At 45.7% G+C, this 22,622-nt stretch overlaps 1 protein-coding gene across 1 annotated transcript in view; it reads left to right on the forward strand.

Moving 5' to 3' along the window:
• Positions 1 to 17,801, forward strand: part of LOC139274643 (uncharacterized) — a 182,689-nt gene extending 164,888 nt beyond the window's left edge. The window contains exons 28-32 of the mRNA XM_070891322.1: positions 10,434 to 10,512; positions 10,738 to 10,844; positions 12,601 to 12,791; positions 16,757 to 16,851; positions 17,681 to 17,801. Coding sequence (XP_070747423.1) covers positions 10,434 to 10,512; positions 10,738 to 10,844; positions 12,601 to 12,791; positions 16,757 to 16,851; positions 17,681 to 17,801 — 593 coding nt within the window. The remainder of the gene's footprint in view (positions 1 to 10,433; positions 10,513 to 10,737; positions 10,845 to 12,600; positions 12,792 to 16,756; positions 16,852 to 17,680) is intronic.
• Positions 17,802 to 22,622: the final 4,821 nt, after the last annotated feature.

Genomic DNA, 22,622 nt, shown 5'->3' on the forward strand with positions numbered 1-22,622 from the left:
AACACTTAAAACTCGACTGTCCCTCATTCATCCAGTCCTGTCCGACATTGTTGAGGGCAAGCGCCAGTCCCAAAATGAGTACCATGATCAAAATTCAAGGGGGAGATGTATAGAAATTGATGACCCCGTATTTGTTCTCAATCACGCCGTGGGGCCCAAATGGCTTGAGGGTACTGTAATAGACAAAGAGGGGAATAGGGTCATAGTGGTTAAACTTAACAATGGGCAGATATGCCGCAAGCATCTGGACCAAGTGAAAAAAAGGTTCAGCATGGACACTGAGGAACCTGAGGAAGATCATGAGATGGTATTCACACCACCGCCAGTGAACGAGCAACAAGAACATTCAGCAGCATGCACAGTCCCTGCGGGCAGCCTGGACAGGCCGGAACCACCACAGGTGACAGACACGCATACCAAGGCTCAACAACCAGAGCCTCAACTGCGGACCTCCATGAGAGAGCGCAAACCACCCAAGAGGCTTCACCTATGATTCCAATAAGATGTTGAGGGGGAGGTGATGTCATGTATATAACCTTTATGTAACAACACTGCAATACTGTATATACGTAAGAAATGCACACCTTGACCACAGGGGGTGAACTTGTGGGAGACACTCCTCATTTGGTCACCCAGGTATATTAAAAAGGGAGGTCCCACGCAGGGTCACCACTTCTTGGTCCTGTGAATAAAGGTTCAGGTCATGGAGTGACCTTGTCCACAGAATGTGCGTCGTGTGGATTTGTGGTATTGTGTAAGGACTTTACATCGGCGGTGTCACGACCCATGATCAATATGTCATCCTGAAGACCACCGTGTGTGGTACCAACTTGAGTAGGCGCTTCATGTTTCTCTGGAAGATCGCTGCAGCCGACCGAATTCCAAACGGCATCTGTTGTAGATGAACAGTCCCTTATGCGTGTTGATGCAGGTGAGGCCCTTCGAAGACTCCGCCAGCTCCTGCGTCATGTTGGCCGAAGTCAGGTCAAGCTTGGTGAACGTCTTGCCTCCTGCCAGTGTCGCAAATACGTCGTCTGCCTTAGGTAGCGGGTTTTGGTCCTGTAGCGAGAAACGATTAATAGTTACTTTATAATTGCCGCAAATCCTGACCGTGCCATTACTTTTGAGTACTGGAACAATCGGGCTGGCCCACTCACTGAATTCCACTGGGGAGATGATGCCCTCGCGTTGCAGCCTGTCCAGCTCGATTTCCACTCTCTCCCTCATCATCGCGCTTTGTGATGAATGGGCCGTGCCTCTGGGACCAAGTGGATCTGCACCTTCGCCCCGGAAAAGTTTCCAATGTCTGGCTCAAAAAGGAAAGTAAATTTGTTAAGAACCTGAGTACATGAGGCCTCATCGACATGTGATAGCGCTCGGATGTCATCCCAGTTCCAGCGGATTTTGCCCAGCCAGCTCCATCCACGCAGTGTGGGGCCATCACCCGGGACAATCCAGAGTGGCAGTTCGTGCAACGTGCCCTCGAAGGTGACCTTGACCATGGCGCTGCCCAGGACAGTGATAAGCTCTTTGGTGTACGTTCTCAGTTTTGTGTGGATGAGGCTCAGGGCTGGTCTGAATGCCTTGTTGCACCACAGTCTCTCAAACATCTTTTTACTCATGATGGATTGGCTAGCGCCAGTGTCCAGTTCCATGGCTACGGGTAAGCCGTTCAATTTTACGTTTAGCATTATAGGTGGACATTTCATCGAAAATGTGTGCACCCCATGTACTTCAGCATCTGCCTCCTCTCTCTGAGGCTCGAAATTGCTTTGATCCACCATGGACCGATCACACTGAGTGATCACAGTATGGTTGAGGGTGAGGGTGAGGAAGTTGTGTCAGAAATGAGCGTACTATGCTTAAACAAAGGGGACTATAGTGTGATGAGGGCAGAGTTGGCTAAAGTAGACTGGAAACACAGACTAAACGGTGGCACAATTGAGGAACAGTGGAGGACTTTTAAGGAGCTCTTTCATAGTGCGCAACAAAAATACGTTCCAGTGAAAAAGAAGGGCGGTAAGAGAAGGGTTAACCAGCCGTGGATAACCAAGGAAATAAAGGAGAGTATCAAATCAAAGACCAATGCGTATAAGGTGGCCAAGGTTAGTGGGAAACTAGAGGATTGGGAAAATTTTAAACAACAGCAAAGAATGATTAAAAAAGCAATAAAGAAAGGAAAGATAGATTACGAAGGTAAACTTGCGCAAAACATAAAAACAGATAGTAAAAGCTTTTACAGATATATAAAATGGAAAAGAGTGACTAAAGTAAATGTTGGTCCCTTAGAAGATGAGAAGGGGGATTTAATAATGGGAAATGTGGAAATGGCTGAGACCTTAAACAATTATTTTGCTTCTGTCTTCACAGTGGAAGACACAAAAACCATGCCAAAAATTGCTGGTCACAGGAATGTGGGAAGGGAGGACCTTGAGATAATCACTATCACTAGGGCGGAAGTGCTGGACAGGCTAATGGGACTCAAGGTAGACAAGTCCCCTGGTCCGGATGAAATGCATCCCAGGGTATTAAAAGAGATGGCGGAAGTTATAGCAGATGCATTCGTTATAATCTACCAAAATTCTCTGGACTCTGGGGAGGTACCAGCGGATTAGAAAGCAGCTAATGTAACGCCTCTGTTTAAAAAAGGGGGCAGACAAAAGGCAGGTAACTAAAGGCCGGTTAGTTTAACATCCGTAGTGGGGAAAATGCTTGAAACTATCATTAAGGAAGAAATAGCGGGACATCTAGATAGGAATAGTGCAATCAAGCAGATGCAGCATGGATTCATGAAGGGGAAATCATGTTTAACTAATTTACTGGAATTCTTTGAGGATATAACGCGCATGGTGGATAGAGGTGTACCGATGGATGTGGTGTATTTAGATTTCCAAAAGGCATTCGATAAGGTGCCACACAAAAGGTTACTGCAGAAAATAGAGGTACGCGGAGACAGAGGAAATGCATTAGCATGGATAGAGAATTGGCTGGCGAACAGAAAGCAGAGAGTCGGGATAAATGGGTCCTTTTCGGGTTGGAAATCGGTGGTTAGTGGTGTGCCACAGGGATCGGTGCTGGGACCACAACTGTTTACAATATACATAGATGACCTGGAAGAGGGGACAGAGTGTAGTGTAACAAAATTTGCAGATGACACTAAGATTAGTGGGAAAGCGGGTTGTGTAGAGGACACAGAGAGGCTGCAAAGAGATTTGGATAGGTTAAGCGAATGGGCTAAGGTTTGGCAGATGGAATACATAGAAACATAGAAACATAGAAAAATAGGTGCAGGAGTAGGCCATTTGGCCCTTCGAGCCTGCACCGCCATTCAATGAGTTCATGGCTGAACATGCAACTTCAGTACCCCATTCCTGCTTTCTCGCCATACCCCTTGATCCCCCTAGTAGTAAGGGCTACATCTAACTCCTTTTTGAATATATTTAGTGAATTGGCCTCAACAACTTTCTGTGGTAGAGAATTCCACAGGTTCACCACTCTCTACGTGAAGAAGTTTCTCCTCATCTCGGTCCTAAATGGCTTACCCCTTATCCTTAGACTGTGACCCCTGGTTCTGGACTTCCCCAACATTGGGAACATTCTTCCTGCATCTTACCTGTCTAAACCCGTCAGAATTTTAAACTTTTCTATGAGATCCCCTCTCATTCTTCTGAACTCCAGTGAATACAAGCCCAGTTGATCCAGTCTTTCTTGATATGTCAGTCCCGCCATCCCGGGAATCAGTCTGGTGAACCTTCGCTGCACTCCCTCAATAGCAAGAATGCCCTTCCACAAGTTAGGAGACCACAACTGTACACAATACTCCAGGTGTGGCCTCACCAAGGCCCTGTACAACTGTAGTAACACCTCCCTGCCCCTGTACTCAAATCCCCTCGCTGTGAAGGCCAACATGCCATTTGCTTTCTTAACCGTCGCAATGTCGGAAAGTGTGAGGTTATCCACCTTGGGAAAAAAAACAGTAAAAGGAAATATTATTTGAATGGGGAGAAATTACAACATGCTGAGGTGCAGAGGGACCTGGGTGTCCTTGTGCATGAATCCCAAAAAGTTAGTTTGCAGGTGCAGCAGGTAATCAGGAAGGCAAATGGAATGTTGGCCTTCATTGCGAGAGGGATGGAGTACAAAAGCAGGGAGGTCCTGCTGCAACTGTATATGGTATTGGTAAGGCCGCACCTGGAGTACTGCGTGCAGTTTTGGTCACCTTACTTAAGGAAGGATAAACTGGCTTTGGAGGGGGTACAGAGACGATTCACTCGGCTGATTCCGGAGATGAGGGGGTTACCTTATGATGATAGATTGAGTAGACTGGGTCTTTACTCGTTGGAGTTCAGAAGGATGAGGGGTGATCTTATAGAAACATTTAAAATCATGAAAGGGATAGATAAGATAGAGACAGAGAGGTTGTTTCCACTGGTAGGGGAGACTAGAACTAGGGGGCACAGCCTCAAAATACAGGGGATCCAATTTAAAACCGAGTTGAGAAGGAATTTCTTCTCCCAGAGGGTTGTGAATCTGTGGAATTCTCTGCCCAAGGAAGCAGTTGAGGCTAGCTCATTGAATGTATTCAAGTCACAGATAGATAGATTTTTAACCAATAAAGGAATTAAGGGTTACGGGGAGAGGGCGGGTAAGTGGAGCTGAGTCCAGGCCAGATCAGCCATGATCTTATTGAATGGCGGAGCAGGCTCGAGGGGCTAGATGGCCTACTCCTGTTCCTAATTCTTATGTTCTTATGTTCCTCTGCCACGTGGTGGATAGCAGATTTTGCAGACCTTGCAGCTCGTTTGCAAGCGGGTTGGAGGTGCCCCATTGTTGCACAGCTCTTGCAAATATACCCTTTGATGTAGCATGAATCGGCTGAATGGAAGCCTCCACAATGCCAACAAGGTGTGAATTGCCTTGCATTCATCCTTTGTTTGGGACTCTGAGTCATTTGGGTCACCTGAGGCCTGTTGGCAGTTGCAGACTTGTGGTTTCTGCTCTGTACATTTCTGCTCGCAAACACAGTTCCAGTTAATTTATGAACATTGCTAGCACTTGTGTGCTCAGAGATTTATTTGGTGTTATCACTGGTGGACATAAATGCCTGTGCTATCGCAATGGCCTTATTGAGGGTTGGTGTCTCTACAGTCAAAGGTTTTCGTAGGATGGTCTCGTGGCCAATGCCCAGTACAAAAAATTCTCTGAGCATTTGCTCCAGGTAGCCATCAAACTCACATTGTCCTGCAAGTCGTCTTAGCTCGGCGACGTAGCTCGCCACTTCCTGACCTTCAGATCGCTGGTACGTGTAGAACCGATACCTCGCCATCAGCACGCTCTCCCTCGGGTTAAGATGCTCCCGAACCAGTGTCCACAGCTCCTCATACGACTTATTGATGGGTTTCACCAGAGCCAGAAGATTCTTCATGAGGCTGTAGGTCGTTGCCCCGCAGACTGTGAGGAGGACCGCTCTCTTTTGCAGTGCTTCCTTCTCTGTCCAGCTCATTGGCTACAAAGTACTGGTCTAGCCGTTCGACATAGGCTTCCCAGTCCTCACCCTCCGAGAACTTCACCAGGATGCCCACAGTTAGCTGCATCTTTGCGTTGGATTCATATTCTCGTTGCCAGTTATTGTGTTCCTTACACAGTTGAGGCTGCACACAGGGAGGTTAAAGTAACAGTGACCTCAGTCTTTAATAAGACACTCCAGAGTGAGGAACAGGCCTTAGGGGCCTTCTTATATACAGTGCTCCCAAGGGATGCTGGGATCCCTTGGGACTTCAGAGGATGAGCTCCCTGGTGACGGAACATGGGAGTGAATGCTTTACAGATACACAATAACATCCACCTGAAAGCGGAGGCCGTGGGTTGATAGGACTGACTGCGGAGGGGCCGCCATTTTGTATATTGCTCTCCTTTAGTTTTGGAGCTGTGTAGAGGACCACCCCGCCAGTTTTTCCACCGCGTTGTGTATGCACTGACCCCTTACCGACCGGATTCTTGTATTCCACAGCAGCCCTAATTTCCACCAACAGAAGCACAAAATATTAAACTCTGCAATTACGAGATTTGGACTTGCAGTTATTTCCTGCCTGCTTTCCAAATGGCTACTGAGATTCTCAGAGAATGTTACTGGTCATGATTACTGATTACACAATATATCTCAGCAAGCACCAAGATCTGTGAAAGAAGAAATCTGTCCAAGGAGGAATAAAAATAACACCAGGACAAACTAGAGAGGCAGTAAAGATAAAAACTCGGCAGCAGAAAGGACCCCAACATAGATACAAAGAAAGAGACTTGCATTTATATAGCGCCTTTCACGACTACTGGACATCTCAAAGCACTTTACAGGCAATTAAGTACTTATTATTGTTGTAATGCGGCAGCCAATTTGTGCACAGCAAGCTCCCACAAACAGTAATGTGATAATGACCAGATAATCTGTTTTTGTTCAATTGATTGAGGGATAAATATTGGCCAGGACACTGGGGATATCTCCGCTACTCTTCTCCGAAATAGTGCCATGGTATCTTATACCTCCACCTGAGAGGGCAGATGGGGCCTCGGTTTAACATCTCTTCCAAAAGACAGCACCCCCAACAGTGCAGCACTCCCTCAGTAGTGCACTGGAGTGTCAACCAAGATTTATGTGCTTAAGTCCCTGGAGTGGAACTTAAACCCACAACATTCCTGACACCGAGGCGAGCGTGCTACCCACTGAACCACAGCTGACTCTGAGAGAAATAAGGAGAAAAACATTAGAGAAAGGAACAAAAAATAAGCAGAAGAGCTGCAAAGAAGATATAACAATTATATTGAATGCACAGTGGAGTCTTGATTAATCTAGCTTTGGTATATTGAATACCTGATGAGCTGCTTGGCCTGCCAAATTCATAAAGATAAACTAAGCTGTATAGAGAGCAATAGTGTGGAATCCTGGGCTCATGAATGGGCTAGATTCTCCATTATTTTTGCATGCATACCGCCCACATAGCGTCCATTTTAATGCTGAAATGAGGTGTAACATCCATATATCGCCCATTTAGCCACAAAATGGAAACTAACGCCCATTTCTCGGTCACTTATCGCTGGGCGTTACTTTCGGCATGTACGTAATGCCGACAAAAAATAATACCACCCGCCCATTTTTTTTGGGTGCAATCATCAGAATGGGCGAACCCACGCCCATAATATCACCCAGCGTTACTTTCGGCACGTAATTAACGCCGAGATTTAATAATACCGCCCGGCCACTTTTTTTGTCGTAAAGATCACATTTGCCAAAACTACTGCTCAGACTCCTCAAAGTCTGTACTGTCATCCGTTGAGAAGGGACCCAGCAGATCGACAGGCGAGAATTGGTGCTCCTCAGCACCAGATGGAGGATCGTGCAGCGAGTCCGGTCCCACGCCCTCAGCTTCTGTGCTCGGTGGTCATGCCTGGGGACGCGCTGCTGGCTGAGCTGCAAAACACAAATAAGGTTATTAAGAGGAGAAGGGGGTGCGAGGGTCACAAGGTGATTACAGCGCTACACACAGCATATGCATAACAAAAGCACCACCGCTATCAAAATCATCACAGACATCACGGCCAGCATTATTTAGTGAACACTTTTAACAATCATCTATCATATATTATTGTTCGGATATGAGTGGGTGTGCGATCTATTGACTTTACATCACGCAATGGTGTATACTTTACTCACGTGGCATCACTTCAGGTTCTGCAGCTGCTTGCGTGGCCGCTTCTCGATATCGGTGATGTCGATGATGACGGGTGGCCCCCCACCCGTTCGCCTCTGCTCATCCCTATTCTTTGAAACCTTCTTTTGTAAAAAGTAACAACAGGATGACATGGCATGAGATCATTGTGTGAGATCATTGCTAGTTACTGTCACAGAGACTGGTACAACACATAAGCGACAGATGTGATCATGATTATTATGAGGGAGAGAGAAAACAGGGAATTATAGACCGGTCAGCCTGACATCGGTAGTGGGTAAAATGATGGAATCAATTATTAAGGATGTCATAGCAGTACATTTGGAAAGAGGTGACATTGATAGGTCCAAGTCAGCATGGATTTGTGAAAGGGAAATTATGCTTGACAAATCTTCTAGAATTTTTTGAGGATGTTTCCAGTCGAGTAGACAAGGGAGAACGAGTTGATGTGGTGTATTTGGACTTTCAGAAGGCTTTCGATAATGTCCCACACAAGAGATTAATGTGCAAAGTTAAAGCACATGGGATTGGGGGTAGTGTGCTGACGTGGATTGAGAACTGGTTGGCAGACAGGAAGCAAAGAGTAGGAGTAAATGGGGACTTTTCAGAATGGCAGGCAGTGACTAGGGGGGTACCGCAAGGTTCTGTGCTGGGGCCCCAGCTGTTTACATTGTACATTAATGATTTAGACGATGGGATTAAATGTAGTATCTCCAAATTTGCGGATGACACTAAGTTGGGTGGCAGTGTGAGCTGCAAGGAGGATGCTATGAAGCTACAGAGTGACTTGGATAGGTTAGGTGAGTGGGCAAATGCATGGCAGATGAAGTATAATGTGGATAAATGTGAGGTTATCCATTTTGGTGGTAAAAACAGAGAGACAGACTATTATCTGAATGGTGACAGATTAGGAAAAGGGGAGGTGCAACGAGACCTGGGTGTCATGGTACATCAGTCATTAAAGGTTGGCATGCAGGTACAGCAAGCGGTTAAGAAAGCAAATGGCATGTTGGCCTTCATAGCGAGGGGATTTGAGTACAGGGGCAGGGAGATGTTACTACAGTTGTACAGGGCCTTGGTGAGGCCACACCTGGAGTATTGTGTACAGTTTTGGTCTCCTAACTTGAGGAAGGACATTCTTGCAATTGAGGGAGTGCAGCGAAGGTTCACCAGATTGATTCCCGGGATGGCGGGACTGACATATCAAGAAAGACTGGATCAACTGGGCTTGTATTCACTGGAGTTCAGAAGAATGAGAGGGGACCTCATAGAAACGTTTAAAATTCTGACGGGTTTGGACAGGTTAGATGCAGGAAGAATGTTCCCAATGTTGGGGAAGTCCAGAACCAGGGGTCACAGTCTAAGGATAAGGGGTAAGCTATTTAGGACCGAGATGAGGAGAAATTTCTTCACCCAGAGAGTGGTGAACCTGTGGAATTCTCTACCACAGAAAGTTGTTGAGGCCAATTCACTAAACATATTCAAAAAGGAGTCCTTACTACTAGGGGGATCAAGGGGCATGGCGAGAAAGCAGGAATGGGGTACTGAAGTTGCATGTTCAACCATGAACTCATTGAATGGTGGTGCAGGCTCGAAGGGCCGAATGGCCTACTCCTGCACCTATTTTCTATGTTTCTATGTTTACCTAAAGACATACACCTTAAGCACAGGCTTTGAGTACAACATTCCTGGTAAAAGTGAAAGACCTCAGATTTGATTTGAATCACTCATTACACTTACAAATCAATTTATATAAATATATAAGTACATGTAAATAAATGTAATATTGACTCTTGCGGATCCGACAAGGTCGTTCCATCGCTTGCGGCACTGGTTGCCCCCATGCAGCTCGTGGTCGCCGACGAGACCACCTCGGCTATCTCAGCCCATATTTCCTGGTAGGTCTTTGGAGTGGGCTTCCCACACTCTCCCTGTGTCAATTCACCCCAGCGTGACTCGACCTCCTGCATGAGGAAGGCATTTGCCTCGTCCGAAAATCTCCTCGCTCTCTTTCGTCCTCCCAATTGTTCCTCTCCCAGCTCACTGCTCTCACCAGCATCAGTCTCCACAGTGTGCTATGTCGCCTCCTCCATTCCCTCTATTGTGGGCACCAAATTATCGAAAATATCTCGCTGGTAACAGCTAAATTTTTGCTCACAATTCTGTATTAAGGTCAAAATTCTTCCTCCTACCTCCCAAAGCAGCCAAACAGCACCTCCACCACACCCAAACATGCCTTCACTCCCTCTCTGCTCCATCTCTCTCTGTCTCCTCTTATGCGCATGTAATGATGACCCCTGACTTCCTGAAAGTGGGAAACTAGCGTTGCAATGCCGTTGCTAAGAAGGGCGACACTTTGTGGCAGAAGGTCAGAGAAATTTAATGCTAACACCCATTTCAGATTGCTCGTGATAATGCCCATTTAAAAAAATGCAAAGTAAGGGTTTTGACAATGGGCAATAATCCGGCGATCTGAAAACCCATATTTACCGCCCACGCTGGAAATAATGCCCATTTTTGGCCGATTTGCACAAAAGTGGAAAGTCTAGCCCAATATGTTGAAGCTATTGTTCAGTCCTTTTGGTTTCAATATATGGAGACTGCACTGAAACGTTACTGTACACGATGCAATTTTCCTGTACATCTTTGGTGATTTTCCTCGATGCACACTCTTTGTACCTTAACAGTTTAATTGTTAATGTATTTTGTCAGCTGCTTGTCAGCTGTTTTCAGGAAATATCCCCCACTCGCCCGAAAAATGTAGGAATGTGGATTATGACGTGGGAATACTGTAACTCGTATGGATTGAAAAACATTGCATGGTGTGAAAAAATTATATGCTGAACAACAGTTAGAATAGTTCTAACCTCGTTGCATTATCTTTTCATTTACCTTTGTTATAGTTGTTAACTACTGGAGGGCCCATGTAAGCGATGTTACTTGGTATGTATGTGCTGTGTACATCACATTAAGTTCTCAATGCTTCCATTTCACTCTTTTCTTTTATGATAAATAGTTTTAATATATGTTCCAGCATGGAGCTGATTGAAGAACAAAAGGTGATGGTGACCTCTTCTGTTGAGGGTACTGTACGACTGTGGAGCATGGACGGGGAGTTTATTGGTAATTACTCATGTAATAACAATTGACTGAGATGCTACTCATTGTGAGTCCCACTAACATGAGTTACACTTAACCATGTTTTTATGAATTACTCAGCACTGTATGAGGACATACGAGGAGCGACTGAATCAACTGGGCCTTTATACACCGGTGTTTAGAAGGATGAGAGGGGATCTCATAGAAACGTATAAGATTCTGATGGGACGGGACAGGTTAGATGCGGGAAAAATGTTCCTGATGTTGGGGAAGTCCAGAACCAGGAGACACAGTCATAGGATAAAGGGTAGGCCATTTAGGACTGAGATGAGGAGAAACTTCTTCACTAAGCGAGTTGTTAACCTGTGGAATTCCCTGCCGCAGAGAGTTGTTGATGCCAATTCATTGGATGTATTCAAGAGGGAGTTAGATATGGCCTTTACGGCAAAAGGGATCAAGGGGTATGGAGAGAAAGCAGGAAAGGGGTACTGAGGTGAAGGACCAGCCATGATCTTATTTATGGTGGTGCAGGCTCGAAGAGCCGAATGGCCTACTCCTGCACCTATTTTCTATGTTTCTATGTAGATGCAATACTTAGCAAAAGTAAGAACTTGGTGGTTCGAGTAAAGGGTTAAAAGGAAAGGACTTGCATTTATATAGCACCTTTCGCATCCTCAGGACATACCAAAGCACTTCATAACCTAACCATTGAATTACTTTTTGAAATGCTGTCACTGTTGTTATGTAGGCAAACATGGCAGCCAATTTGAACATAGCAAGGTCCCACGAAGGCAATAACATATTGGTTGAGTGTTGGTTGAGAGATAAATATTCCAGAGGCCTGAAGACCATTGTCAGCAACCTTAAGAAGCAGATAATGGGTTTCGGCAGCCAAAGTTTCACCATCAACATTCAGCACGTTATTGGCCCACATGTTGAATCTTATCTTACTCTTGCTACCACACCCCATTGGGTTTTTGCCTATTGGGGTCAAATTTCAACTTTTGACAGTATCTTTTCCTCTCCATCCCGCCCCTCACCGCCCCCTCCCACCACCCCCAACCCCAAACTGGGTGAGTTTTGGAAGACTGACCTAAGATTCACCCTGTTAAGAGAGTCCAAGCAAGCTTTCCGCCGTCCCTTTCTGGGAGATTACCACCCGCTTCTACTGAGGTAGTTGCCCCACTTTTGTTCCACTCTCCCCATTCTATCCACTCCTCTCCCATCCCGCTACCCATTGCTCGTATCCTCCTTCCTTTGCTCCCTCCTTTTCCCATTCCCCCTTCTCATTCTGCTCTACTTGCCTTGTTCCCCTCCCCTCTCCCCATACTTATTTACCTCTCCATCCTTTCCCCATTCCCCCACCTTCTCCCCATTTCACTCCCCATCATTTCTCTCTCCCCTCTTATCCTCATCTCGCACCCTTTTCGTTCTCCCCTCCCCTCCCCTGTCCATATTTTAACCATCAAATATTAATGACACTCACTGTTGGCTTCTACCATGACACTTCCTGTTGGCAAAAGAATAAGCAAAAAATAGAATAAAACTGCTCAAAGTTACACAAGATTTCTTTCCTTAATTTATTTTTATTTGAATGACAAGATATAGTGTGACAATATATAAATAATTACGAAGCTTTAATGTTATTTCTGGAATTAGTTGATAGTTTTAAGTGGCTCACGCTTTATTCATCTGGCCCTTTGAAAATATTACTACCTTGTAATCACTCCCAAGTATCAGTTACCCCTCTGTAATACATGTTTATTTGACACTTTTTAAGGTACCTTTGGGCAGCCACAGCCCTGGGAAATTTATGCTCCAGCATCTTGGAAGCACCCAATGGTTCCCTATGAAATTCTGATTGATCCGCTCAGCATGCCCATTCACCCAATGTTGGAGGAAGAGACCTCTGTAATACAGCTCATCAATTTAGACCAAAGTGAAGAAAACAAACAAAGGACAGAGTCAAAGGTTTGTAGACAGTTTAAATGGTCAATTCTTTTAAAAAGATGATTACAAAAATATTGTGAATGAAAAATGTCCACGTCATCATTTATTGTGAAGATTGGCAGTGTTGCTGTCATTTTGTCTCTCCCTTCCCTACTCCACGTTCATCAGCCTTCAATGCACTTCGAAAAGTGGGTCGTTACTGTGTGGGTTAAACTGCCTGTAAGAGCCATCTATCATAATGCCATTGTTTACCAGTGAGGCAAATAATGTCACCATGACATAAACATTTCATGACATTATAAGTTGGTCATCATTAGGAAGAAGCATCCCAATAAATTTACAGGGAGTATAAAAGCCTACTCCTCGGCCTCTGCTGGGAAGGTGGTACATCCTTACCCACTTCCCATTCCTTTGGCTCTGTGAATCACCAAAATCTTCCTGGGAGGAACTATCTGAGCTGATGTGTGGGAGTGAAGAAGCAAGGAGTGCAGGGGATCAGTTGGAGGGGATTGGGACAGAAGAACACTGGGGAGGTGGTCTCTGCAGGAACTAATAGGTGCGCTTGAAACCTATTTCATCTCCCTCTTCTTCATTATCCTCCTTATCTTCTTCATTATCATTGAAGTTTACAATAAGTAGCTGTATCTCTTCCTCCTCATCATCATTATCTTCTTCCTCCTATGCCACTCCTTGCTATGGTGGATCTGCAGAACTAGGATGGTCGAAGATACAAGTGGATGAGCATTACTCCATTCGGACTAAGGAGCTGGAGAATGGAGTGGATGTTTGCATTTGCGATGCTTCATAGGGATGCCAGGGTGACGATGTAGGTGTTCAGTCACTAACTTTGGCTCTGGTACTACGCTTGACCTTACCATCTTAATAACCCCATGTCCTTCTCTTCGTAGGGCATGAGTTGTTTAAAGGTGTGTATGCCCAAACTGGTGGCCAACCACTTGTGAGCATAGTGCACCAATTTCTTCTGCAATAAGATTGAGTAAATAAGGGGAAAAATAGCAGTTGAGGGCTGTGGCAGACGGCATGGGAGAGCTGACATAAGAGATGCAGGTGTACCAATGTATTAAAGTGGAGAAAAGGGTTTTGGGGTTGTGCATATAATTGCTGCTAAGGGAGATAGCTAGCAGGATCCCAAATTAACCCCCCCCCCCCCCCCCATTAACCAGAGTGCATTGTAATGAGTTAATTATACAAGTATTTCTTTTAGAGCGTGAAGATATGCTGGTGCCCAAGGTGGAGAGGAAATGGGAGAGTGGTTAGTGTGTTACCTTACACACCCTACACAAATCATTGAACTTCTTGCAGTATTAATCTTCAGTCCTGGGCGTGAGAAAGTAGGCACTCAGTACCAATGCCACATCCTTCCAGGTGGCACAGCTGACATTGGCAGATTTGATGACACACACATCCAGTAGCCTGTGTCTTCTGTTGCAGCTTTACAAAACCCTGGTTAGACCAAACCTGGAGTACTGGGAGCAATTCTGGGCACCATACATTAGGAAGGATATATTGGCCTTGGAGGGAGTGCAGCATAGGTTACTGTTAATTCCACAATCTCTTGGGAGCACCGGTGCATTAGGAGGCCTCACAGGCTGGAGAGGCACTCTGGAGACCTGTAATAAAGGACGACGGTCACACATTACTTTGAGCTTACAGTATCTGGTCAGATTTTTTATTCAAGACATAACAGTTACCAGAATGATACCTGAACTCCAAGGGTTAGGAGAGATTACACAAATTCGGCTTGTATTTCCTATAATTTAGATGGCTAAGGGGTGATTTGATCAAGGTTTTTGAGATATTAAGAGGAACAGATAGGGTAGATGGGGAGAAACTATTTCCGCTGGTTGGGGAGTCTAGGACCAGGGGGGCAGAAACTAAACATTAGAGCCAGACTTTTCAGGAGTGAAATTAGGAAACACTTCGACACATAAGGGTGGTAGGAGTTTGTAACTCTCTTCTGCAAACAGCAATTGATGCTAGATCAATTGTTAATTTTAAATCTGAGATTGATAGCCTTATGTTAACCAAAGTTATTGAGGGATATGGGGAAAAGGCAGATATATGGAGTTAGGTCCCAGATCAGCAATGATATCATTGAATGGCGGTACAACCTCGAGGGGCTAAATGGCCTACTCCTGTTTCTATGTTCCTGGTGAAGTGACCATCACGTGAGTGAGTCAGGCACTGTTCCTTACTTAGCTGGTTATCCCCAGTCTGCTTCTGCAGTGTTTAGCCAGCATTGGCTATTTAAAGGCTATGTTCTAATTTTCTTGCAGCCCTGCAGATTACATTTGTTTTGCATGGGATTTATGACAATTACTCCTCCAATGGATATACAGGAAGCATTAGTGTAAATCTTTGTCCAGATTGCTGGTGGATGCAAATCTTTTTCCATTGGGGTCAAACTACATGGAAATACAAAGCCAGTAGTGGTTCATGTATGTTTTTAGACTGGAGGAATGTAACCAGTTGCACTTTATCAAGGAGGCTTTGTGGGTGTCCTTGAAACATTTCCTCTGCCCGCCTGGGGCTCACTTGCCATGTAGGACTTCCGAGCACTTGCTTCGGGAGTCTCATGTCGGGCATGCGGACGATGTAGCCCGCCCAACGAAGCTGGTCGAGTGTGGTCCTTGCTTCGATGCTGGGGATGTTGGCCTGGGGGAGGGCACCTGTGAATCTCTGGCCCAGGACTGCCCAAAGTGGAGGAAAAGCATCTGGGAGGACGCTGAGCACCTCGAGTCTTGTCGCCGAGAGCATGTAGAAACCAAGCGCAGACAGCGGAAGGAGTGTGCGGCAAACCAGGTTCCCCACCCACCCTTTCCTTCAGCCACTGTCTATCCCACCTGTGACAGAGACTGAAATTTCCATATTGGACTGTACAGCCACCTGAGAAACGACTTTTAGAGTGGAAGCATCTTCCTCGATTTTGAGGGACTGCCTATGATGATGATGAAACCAGTGATGCCCTAAGAATCTTTGTTCTTCTCAATATGTATAAATGATCTGGACTAAACTTTGCAGACCCACTGACTGTCTGGGGAGGTATTTACACAACCCTTTCCTGGGACAGTTGATTTACACATCCACTGGAGGAATATTTGCCATTAAATATAGAGCCTGAGTAACTGTGCACAGGATTTTAAGTGATTTGGTGAGAACCATGGAAATTTAATAGATTAGGCACATAAGATGAAGCTGAAATTTAATTCAGAAAAATTTGAGGAGATACATTTTGGGAGGAAGAATGAGAATGGGTAAAATGTTAAAAGGAGTAGAGGAGCAGAAAGATACACAAATCTTCAAAAGTGGGAGAGTAAGTTGATAAATTAAAAAAAAATGTATATGGGATCCGAGGTTTTTTTAAGCATGTAAAGTACAAAAGTAAAGACAAATAAACGTATACAAATCTTTAGTTTGGGCACAGTTAGAATTATCTGTTCAGTTTTGGATGGCCTGAAAGATGTCCAGGTCATGGAGGGGATGCAGAAAAGATTTTCTGAGATGATACCAGGGATAACAGACTTTAGTTATGATGAAACTAGAGAAGTTGGCACTTTTTTCATTAGAATACAGAATGCCAAGAGGAGAATTGATAGAGATATTCCAAATTATGAGGGATTTTAATCTGATGAATTGGGAAAGACTATTTCCACTGGTCTGTGCAATGAAAACTGGAAGGCATAAATTTAATATAGTCACCAAAAGAACACAAAATACGATGAAGAAAATTTTTCTAACCGTGATTATTGCAACATGGAATATGCTGCCAGAAACAGTGGTAGAAGCAGAATCTTTAATGGGTTTTAAAAGGGAAGTGGTAAATATTTGGCAAAGACAAATTTAAACGCATATGGGGAAAGAGCAGGTAAACAGGACTTTGTGGGGAGCTCCTTCAGAGAGCCAACTCGCGTGTGTTAGGCCGAATGATCTTCTGTTCTGTAAAATTCTATGTTCTATGATTCTAGGATCTTCAACACAAATCTCCAACGGTGGTCATTTCAGATGATGATATCAAAGAAGAAATACAAACAAAGACATCCCAGAACAACCTCGGCAAAAGGTAATCCCTACAGTTTTGGGACCTATCGCCTCCAAGAACCTAAGAAATAATAAATAAATGAAGATGAAATTAATCTGCTGCATGTTCATTGAAATGCACTAAAACAAGCAGAATATTTGACACTGTGGTCTTATGCCTAAAATACTTCTGTCTTCTATAAACGCCCAAGTTTCTAAAATAATTGTTTACATAGCACAGATCTACGTCCATTCTTTTCATGAACAGTTTATACTTTGAATGATTGGAGAATAACTTGAAGTTGAGTGTCTGGTATATAACATGCAGCTTGCATCATTTAAGTTGGTTATTTTAAAACATTTCATAATTTGAGAAATCTTATGTCAGCTTAGGGAAAGTCTATTTGCTGTCAGTAATATAATGAAACAATGCCCCTACAGTTATAGTTTCAGTGAGAATCTTTGGGGTAAATTTCCTCCTGCCATCTTTTTAGGCAGCTAGCTGGTGGACACCAAACAGGAGGCCCAGTTAACTGATTTTAGCCTGGTGGCATCCTGTCACAGGATCAGCATTCTGCCGTACTCCCTACAGCATGTGGCATCCTCCATAGACACTGCTACCAGGCCTTCACACCAGCAGTCTGTATCATCAGCTTTTTCAACTTTGTTGGAAGCTCAAACTGCTGCCATTCATACTCTGGGCTCCAATGTCTGCTCCATCTTGAAGGGGCTGGTGGACTACAAGGATAGGGCTTTAAATGCATCACTGATCTACTCATGTTTGCTCTCCTGCAGATCACTGGGAGTGATGAGGCGTAGCCCTATGGGAGAGGCAACAGCACAAGGGGATGATACATTTTGCTTTCTCTCAGGATGACAGCTCACCTACTCACTCAGCCAGTGCCTGCCATTGTGGCAGGAAGCCAGCTGGGCCAGACTGCCTTGGCAGCAGCCAAGGTGCTCCAGTCCACAGTCAAGCTCCCTCAGGCCTGAGCTCCTAGAGGTCATTGGCCACAAACAAGTCAAGGGTCCTCACTTGAGCAGCAACAGCAGCTTTCCACCAGCTATGTTAAAGCACGTCATAAGAGCAGTAGGAATATATATTTTTTAAAGGTATTATGAGTTGATAATTCTGGGAGAATTGAATTCAGGGCAATTATTATTTTTGCCATGAAAGAATTACTCTTTTCACATTTGGCAATTTTCAGTGTAGTGGGGTTTCAATGCAGCTTATGTGCCTTCTGTAGAATCATAGAATGATACAGTACAGACGGAGTCCATTCAGCCCATCGTGCCTTTGCCGGCTCTTTGGAAGAGCTATCCAATTAGTCTCAATTCCCTGCCCTTTCCCATAGATCTGCATATTTGCCCCTTCAAATATTTATCCAATTCCCTTATTAAAGTTATTTTTCAATTTGCTTCCACTATCCGTTCAGGCAGTTCATTCCAGATCTTAACAACATGCTTCTTAAAAAATGTTCTCCTCATCTTACCTCTGGTTCTTTTGCCAATTACCTTAAATCTCTGTCCTCTGGTTACCTGTTGAGATTGTTATCTCTGGTCTTTCAAATAATCAGGATCGAGTGCAAACCAATATGGAGGAGAAATTGGGGTCATTTGTGCCTCCTGTTATTGCCCACGGCGGGGCACTAACGGGGCGCAAATGACTTTCCAACCGGGCGCAGCACTACTAACTACTCCCGCTAAATTCGGCGGGAGTTTAGTGGCGGTGCCACAGCGTTGCGCCCCGATCTCCTGCGCCCGGAGATGGTGACATCATCGCCATGCACATCACCCCGTTAGGGCCCGGGCACCTAAATTGGGTTTCACCCCCTGAAGCTGCGCGGGACGATAACAGTGTCAGTTTCAGGGGACACGTACCGGGCAGCTGGCCGCTACCGAGGCAAAATTTAAAGGGGAGGTGGCCGGCTGCTCCTGAAATAAATCTCACATTTTCCTTTCTGCTCTTTGGTGCCGTGATCACTCATGACATTTTAATGATCTATGTACCTGGCACCCCACGGGGCTGAAATTATCCTCCATCCCATTTGGGATGGATATTTAGTTATCTGGTGATTTACTGCCCGAATCGATGGGGTGGTTATATATGTGGACTTGTATTTACTTTGTACAGCCACCAGAGGGCTCATCCACTGGAGTCCCAAGGGATCGCATAATCCCTTGGGAGCACAGGTATTTAAGGAGGCTTCACAGTTTTGAGAGGCACTCTGGAGACCTGCAATAAAAGACTAAGGTCACAATTTACTTTGAGCTCATAGTGTTCAGTCTGATTCTTTCTCCATACACAATAGCTGGCGACGAGATACAGATAGCGAACCCAAAGATTCAGAGAACAGTGGGCATCCTGGAGAAATTCTCGGAGGGAGATGATTGGGAAACTTTTGTGGAGCGACTCAACCAATACTTTGTGGCTAATGAGCTAGATGGGGATGTGAGCGCTGCCAAATGAAGGGCGATCCTCCTCACCATCTGTGGGGCACCAACGTATAGCCTCATGAAGAATCTGCTCACTCCAGCGAAACCCACGGAGAAATCGTACAACGATTTGTGCACATTGGTCCGAGAGCATTTGAACCCGAAGGAAAGCATTCTGATGGCGAGGTACCGGTTCTACACCTACAAAAGGTCTGAAGGCCAGGAAGTGGCGAGTTATGTCGCCGAGCTAAGACGCCTTGCAGGACATTGCGAATTTGAAAGACATTTGGAGCACATGCTCAGAGACTTTTTCGTACTTGGCATTGGCCATGGAACCATACTTCACGAACTTTTGACTGTAGAGACCCCAACCTTGAGTAAGGCCATAGTGATAGCCCAGGCGTTCATTGCCACTCAGCAGTGATAATACGAAGCAAATCTCTCAGCACACAAGTGCTGCCACAAGTACTGTGAACAAAGTGATGTTGTTTTCAAATGGTAACGTATAGGGCAGGTCACACATACCTGCAGCTGCACGTTCGTAGATGACTCAGAGTCCGCCATCAAGGCTGATGAATGCAAGGCCATTAACACCTTGTTGGCGCTGCGGGGGTGATCATCAGTTCCATGCATGCCGATTCAAAGAGTACGTTTGCAAGGGCTGTGGAACAATGGGACATCTCCAACGAATGTGCAGGCGAGCTGCAAAGCCTGTTAAACCTGTAAACCACCATGTTGCAGAGGAGGACAGATCCACGGAGGATCACTACAAACCAGAGCCTTAGATAGAGGAGGCAGAGGTACATGGGGTGCACACATTCACCATGAATTGTCCCCCGATAATGTTGAACGTTGAACTAAATGGACTCCCGGTGTCAATGGAGCTGGACACGGGCGCAAGCCAGTCCATTACGGGCAGAAAGACTTTCGAAAGATTGTGGTGCAACAAGGCCTCAAGGCCAGTCTTAACTCGCATGAAACTAAGAACTTACACTAAAGAACTGATTCCTGTAATCGGCAGTGCTACCGTAAAGGTCTCCTACAATGGAGCGGTGCACAAGCTACCACTCTGGGTGGTACTGGCTGATGGTCCCACGCTGCTCGGCAGGAGCTGCCTGAGAAAGATACGCTGGAATTGGGATGACATCCAAGCGCTATCGCCCGCTGACGACACTTCATGTGCCCAGGTCTTAAACAAATTTCCTTCGCTGTTCGAACCAGGCATCGGGAAATTCCAAGGAGCAAAAGTGCAGATCCACCTAATTCCGGGGGCATGACCCATCCATCACAAGGCGAGAATAGTACCGTACAGGATGAGAGAAAGGGTAGCGATTGAGCTTGACCGGCTGTTAAAGAGAGGGCATCATTTCACCGATCGAGTTCAGGGAGTGGGCCAGACCTATTGTCCCAGTCCTCAAGGGAGACAGCACCGTCAGAATCTGTGGCGATTACAAAGTAACTATCAATCATTTCTCCCTGCAGGACCAATACCGACTAACAAACACCGATGGCCTCTTTGCAATGCTGGTGGGAGGAAAGACATTCACAAAGCTGGATCTGACTTCAGCCTACATGACGCAGGAACTGGAGGAATCATCGAAGGCCCTCACCTGCATCAACACGCACAAAGGTCTTTTTGTTTATAACAGATGCACGTTTGGAATCCGATCAACGGTAGCGATATTCCAGAGAAACATGAAAAGTTTACTGAAGTCGGTCCCGCACACGGTGGTCTTCCAGGACAACATCTTGGTCACAGGTCGGAACACAGTCGAGCATCTGCAGAACCTGGAGGAGGTTCTTAGTCGACTCAACCGCGTGGGGCTCAGGTTAAAATGCTCGGTGTGCATTTTCCTGGTGCCTGAAGTTGAGTTCTTGGGAAGAAGGATTGCGGCGGACGGTATCAGGCCCACCAACGCGAAGACGGAGGCAATCGAGAATGCACCGAGGCCACAGAATGTGACGGAGCTGCGGCCGTTTCTGGGACTCTTGAACTACTTTGGTAACTTCTTACCGGGTCTCAGCGCACTGCTAGAACCACTACATGTCTTCCTATGAAAAGGGGGCGAATGGGTTTGGGCAAAAGGCAAGAAAATGCCTTTGTAAAAGCGAGAAAATTGTTATGCTCAAACAAATTGCTTGTGTTGTATGATCCATGTAAGCGTTTGGTACTAGCATGTGATGTGTCGTCATATGGTGTCGGGTGTGTATTGCAACAAGCTAATGATTTCGGGAAACTGCAACCGGTTGCTTATGCATCCAGTAGTCTGTCTAAGGCTGAGAGAGCCAACAGCATGATTGAAAAAGAAGCGTCAGTGTGTGTCTATGGGGTAAAGAAAATGCATCAATACCTGTTTGGGCTAAAATTCGAATTGGAAGCTGACCATAAGCCACTTATATCCCTGTTTTCCGAGAGTAAAGGGATAAATACCAACGTATCGGCCCGCATCCAGAGATGGGCGCTCACGTTGTCCGCATACAACTATGCCATCCGCTGCAGGCCAGGCAAAGAAAACTGCGCGATGCTCTCAGTAAGCTGCCATTGCCCACCACGGGGGTGGAAATGGTGCAGTCCGCAGATCTAGCCATGGTTATGGAAGTATTTGAAAGTGAGCAATCACCCGTCACTGCCCGGCAGATCAAAACCTGGACAAGCCAGGACACCTTATTATCTCTAGTCAAAAGCTGTGTGCTTCACGGGAGCTGGTCCAGTGTCCCAGTGGAAATGCAGGAAGAGATAAAGCCGTTCCAGTGGCGCAAAGATAAAATGTCTATACAGGCAGACTGCATTCTGTGGGGCAATCGAGTAGTGGTCCCCAAGAAGGGCAGAGACACCTTCATCAATGACCTCCACAATACCCACCCAGGCATCCTAACGATGAAAGCAATAGCCAGATCCCACATATAGTGGCCCGGTATCGGTGTGAACTTAGAATCCTGTGTTCACAGATGTAATACATGCTCGCAGTTAAGCAATGTACCCAGGGAGGCGCCGCTAAGTTTATGGTCTTGGCTCTCCAAACCGTGGTCTACACGTCGACTATGCAGGCCCGTTCCTGGGTAAAATGTTCCTTGTGGTTGTAGACGCGTACTCCAAGTGGATTGAATGTGAGATAATGTCAGCTGGCACGTCTGCTGCCACCACTGAAAGCCTGCGGGCCGTGTTTGCCACACACGGCTTACCCGATGTCCTGGTGAGCGACAACGGGCCATGTTTTACAAGAGCTGAGTTCAAAGAATTCATGACCCGTAACAGGATCAAACATGTCACATCTGCCCCGTTTAAACCAGCGTCCAATGGTAAGGCAGACAGAGCAGTGCAAACCATCAAGCAAGGCTCGAAGAGGGTAACTGAAGGCTCGCTGCAGACTCGCCTAT

Source organism: Pristiophorus japonicus, chromosome 10 (assembly GCF_044704955.1).
Source record: "Pristiophorus japonicus isolate sPriJap1 chromosome 10, sPriJap1.hap1, whole genome shotgun sequence".
Lineage (NCBI taxonomy): Eukaryota > Metazoa > Chordata > Chondrichthyes > Pristiophoridae > Pristiophorus > Pristiophorus japonicus.